The following is a 4,163-nucleotide window of genomic DNA, read 5'->3' on the forward strand; positions in this document are numbered from 1 at the left end:
TTGCCCAACTTGAGTTTGCAAAAAAAAAAGAAGTTATTTTGTCATTGTTTTAACGTCGTTTTGCTATTATATTGCTACTATTTTGTTATTATTATTTTATTATTAATTTTGTTACAATTTTAAAAGTATTATTTTTGCTAAATTTCACATATTTTAGTGTTATTTAAGTATAAAAAATTTTTTAATTTATTTTTAATTTGTTGGAAAACATTTATTTTAATATTTTTAATGTATTTGATATATTATATTTTTAAATTTTATTTTTATATAAAAAAATTAATATTAATGGACCGAACAAAAGTTTTAGCATTTTTATCCAAACCGAGTTTGAGCAAAATTTTAGACTCATTTTTTAGGCTGAACTTGAGTCTAAAATTCTACTGAGGCCCGTCTTATAATCACCTCTAAATAAAGGGAACCAAAGAAGAAAGTGTCGAGACCAAAAAGGTATGCATTGCATTTCCAAGAATAAATAAAAGTTCAAATCTTGATTTCGATATTGTTGAGAGAAGTAATAATGAATCCCAAATATAATCCGTAACATAGACATGAACGATAAAAAAAATTTAGTTGAGAAAAACCCAAGTCAAACTTTAGTAACATAAAAACAAAAGAAGCCCCTCTCAATAAAAATGGTGAAAAGGGCTTCATTTTTTTCAGAACTGCAAGCAAAATATCAGTTCTTAGAACTCTAACATCTGCTTGCGTATAACCCTAAAAGCCCCAAATATCAACGGCTACCAAAAACATCACCGTTATTTGGGTTACATAATATCTTCCTCAATCTTAATGGACTTGGGATTATTATTCTACTTGCTACATAAACTAGTGGAATTTTACAATATCATCACTAAAATTAAATTTTTTGGTTTCATTTTTCCACGTTTCCCTTTCATAAAAAAGATGGGACGATACCGTAGTAATGCGTGTGGGATGTCGTTGTTGATGATGATGGTGATGTTGCCGAGTTACAGAGATGGTCAACTCGGTTATGGATTTGAGTTCTTTTAACGAAACGACCTTTGATTCTCGGTCTTGATTCAGCGTAGGCTTTTCGTGAAGCGTAACGAACTGTTTTCTCAAATTTTCTCTTCTTTCTCTTTTCTCTGTACCTCAAAACCCGAGCCACTCGATCCATTGAACCAACTTGGTCTACTTGGTTGTTGCATATGAGTATGCTTGGATCAGTTGTGGTACCTCTTAATGGGCATGAGATATCTGATAAAGAATTCCCATCACCTAACTCAACCGAGGATGACGATACCTGAAAATTTTTATTTAATTGTCCACATCAAAATCTATACATATATTTGGTTTCAATATAAGTAAAAAAAATTAAATTATATGATAAATATATTTGGTTTTAATCATATTATGTGTATTTATAAATTAATTTCTTTATATATAAGATATGAAATAATAAAAATATCCTTAAAACAACATAATTTGCTTTGTAAAATAAATGTATTTTCATCATTATCTAAGTGAATTGTTATCTAATTGACTCGTAATAAGGGGTAAATCTAAAAGTGCTAGCAGAGGCTTTGGCCCCTTGAATAAAAAGACTATATTGCAATTTTAGCCCCCTTAAAACTTATCAAATTGATTTAACCCTTGGCCTCCCAACAATTTATATTTTTATCTTGACTCTCCAACCAAAAATTTCTAGCTTCACTCTTTTGCTCGCATGGGCAAAGTCAAAAAAATTGCTTTAAGGGGCGGTAGATGAATCATAAATTTAGAAGCCTCAAAGTATAATTTTATCATAATATTAATATGTAATTTCATAAAATTTTAAGGGGTTAAATGTCAAATCCACCATTTTGGAGGGTCAAGGACAATAGTTGCGTTTTTGCCTTCGCCCCTGCCTGCTCATGATATCAAACTCAAATTTTAATATTAATAGAGATATAATCCGAGAAATAGGATTGAAGTACGTACACTATGGCTGAGAGACTGAGATTGGCAGAAGTGAATAGGGTTGACCACTGGAACTGTTGTTGCCGGTTCGATCTGAACTGGAACTAAGCTTTCCATACCTAAATTATGATGCTGTAAAACATGATATCCATCCTGGTACTCCAAATCAATAAATGGATCCATTTCTGAAATCCCCAAATCCTCTGTTTCAACCAGTTTATGATTGAAACCAGGTAACAAAGACCAAGAACCCATCACTACTACATCCTCTTTTTGTGGACCAAGAAAAGGGTCGATCGGGACACGGTAGTGACGACGAGCCAAATGATTAGCGGAGTGAATATCGGCATCACAAGCGACACAAAGCGCGGCGGCATCGGCTTTGCAAGTGAACGCAGCCGGAACTTGCTCGCAAACGTCGCACATCAACACCCTCCCAATGCAGCCATGGATGGCGGTGGAAGAATCATAACTCAGGCACATAAAATCTGGATCGGTAGCTGTTGGTTTACAGGCGTCCGAATGCTTTGCAGCCATTTCAGTTGATGGGGTGAGATCTTTGGAATCAACGTGGAGTTTTACAACAGGCTGTGTGTATTTAGCGAGGCAGGAAAATTAGGTGATAACGAGTCAGAGAAGGACACGTGGTATGATATACACCGTGGAAATGTATTTTGGGGATTTTTAAATGTTAGATTGAAAATGATGGCTTTGTGTCTGTGCCGACAATGGGCCCAAGAGGGACTGATAAGGAAGATGAAGTCATTGCAATAAAAATATTGATAACTACCATTTAATTTTGAAAAGTTATATAACCACAATTATATTATTCAATAAAATTTATTTAAGTTATTCAATTATGTTATGTATATTTTAAAAAAGTCTAACTAACTAACAAATTTTAAGTAATGATTAAACGGTATGGTAGCAGGGTAGATTAATACCCAATAGCCAGTGTCGAAAAATGAAAAAATAATTTTTTAAATTTTAGTTCGTAGACTCGTGATGTTCAAAAACATTTTATGAAGAAAAAAAATTAATTTATAAAAGAGAATGAGAATAAAAGTTTTTTATTAGTGCAAATAATGTCAACAAAAAAACAATACATCAATAATTTTAATAGTTTAATAATTTAAAAAAATTTAAATAATTTAATAATTTTTTTATAAAATTTTAAAATTAAGTGAAAAAATATAAAATTACTAATAATTCGGATTACCGGTAGAATAGAATTTGACCATGAATTTAAACAAGTCATAATTTAATTTTGATGTAAAGGAGAAGACAGAGACATATTAGGATATAATAAATAAATAAAGTAAAACATTTGGGCGGTCATATGGAAAAGGACGTCGAAAACCACTAAACATTTTGATTTTTTTTAAAGGGTGTTGATGTTTGAAAATTATATTTAAGTAAATGCAAATCATTTACTCCTATATTAATATCTAATACATGATTGGAATTGTATATGAATGTTTACGTATGGTGGATTCTGGGATTAAATTTTAGGGTTTAATATAATTTTTAAAAATTTTACGATTTTAATGGAATTTTAAAAATTAGGGGTTTAATTAAAATTTTTAATTTTTTTTGGAATCAATCAGAATTTCAAAAAATTTTAAAAGAGATCACTTAAAATTTTCGGGAAAAAAAAGTATACTGGTGTCGATTAAGTATTAGCATTCATTTTTATTTAAATCAAACCCATAAATTAAATTTTATTTATAATAAGGATTTTGTTAAATTAAAAGGAATTTCATGTTTTTCAATCAATTTTTAAAAATCCAAAATTTGATAGTAAGATATAAAATGTGTTCTCATCATATTTTTTTATTTATAAATTCTTAACTATCAATAATTTTAAGTATTGTATAAAAAAAATATGATCAGAACCTATTAACAAAACCGACAAAATAACCAAAAATTATAAACAAAATAAAAGCCAAAACATATTTAATTTAACATTTTTAATAAATGATTTTAATTGCAATTATAAATTAAAAAAAGACTGGACTCAGTGCTTTTATGTTAAATCAGGCTTCAGCCCAACTAATGGCATTGATTTGGGCCAATATTATATGTCCACTTTCAGATGGACCAAAAGTTTCATAATACATGAAACCATTTATAGCTGATTCAAACTATGCTGAAATTTTTAAATATTTAAAAACTTCTGTTTTTATATATATTAGTTGTAAGGTTATATGTGTTGTACGTGATTTTATGTATATATAGATTAG

General features: G+C 29.5%; 1 protein-coding gene across 1 annotated transcript; it reads right to left on the reverse strand.

The window, feature by feature from the left end:
• Window positions 1–551: 551 nt before the first annotated feature.
• Window positions 552–2,539, reverse strand: LOC121212633 (zinc finger protein CONSTANS-LIKE 5). The gene is made up of 2 exons (XM_041085802.1): window positions 1,942–2,539; window positions 552–1,264 (listed from the first exon to the last, which is right to left on the reverse strand). Exons 1-2 carry the CDS (start codon window positions 2,455–2,457, stop codon window positions 893–895), a joined length of 888 nt encoding a protein of 295 aa, XP_040941736.1. The 5' UTR covers window positions 2,458–2,539; the 3' UTR covers window positions 552–892.
• Between the last annotated feature and the right edge of the window lie 1,624 nt (window positions 2,540–4,163).

Source organism: Gossypium hirsutum, chromosome A13 (genome assembly GCF_007990345.1).
Source record: "Gossypium hirsutum isolate 1008001.06 chromosome A13, Gossypium_hirsutum_v2.1, whole genome shotgun sequence".
Classification (NCBI taxonomy): Eukaryota; Viridiplantae; Streptophyta; class Magnoliopsida; order Malvales; family Malvaceae; genus Gossypium; species Gossypium hirsutum.

Coding starts and splice junctions, on each gene's coding strand:
- LOC121212633 (XM_041085802.1), bottom strand. CDS start 2,457: ATGGCTGCAAAGCATTCGGACGCCTGTAAACCAACAGCTACCGATCCA. Junction 1,265..1,941: donor CTCAGTCTCTCAGCCATAGT/GTACGTACTTCA, acceptor AAAAATTTTCAG/GTATCGTCATCCTCGGTTGA.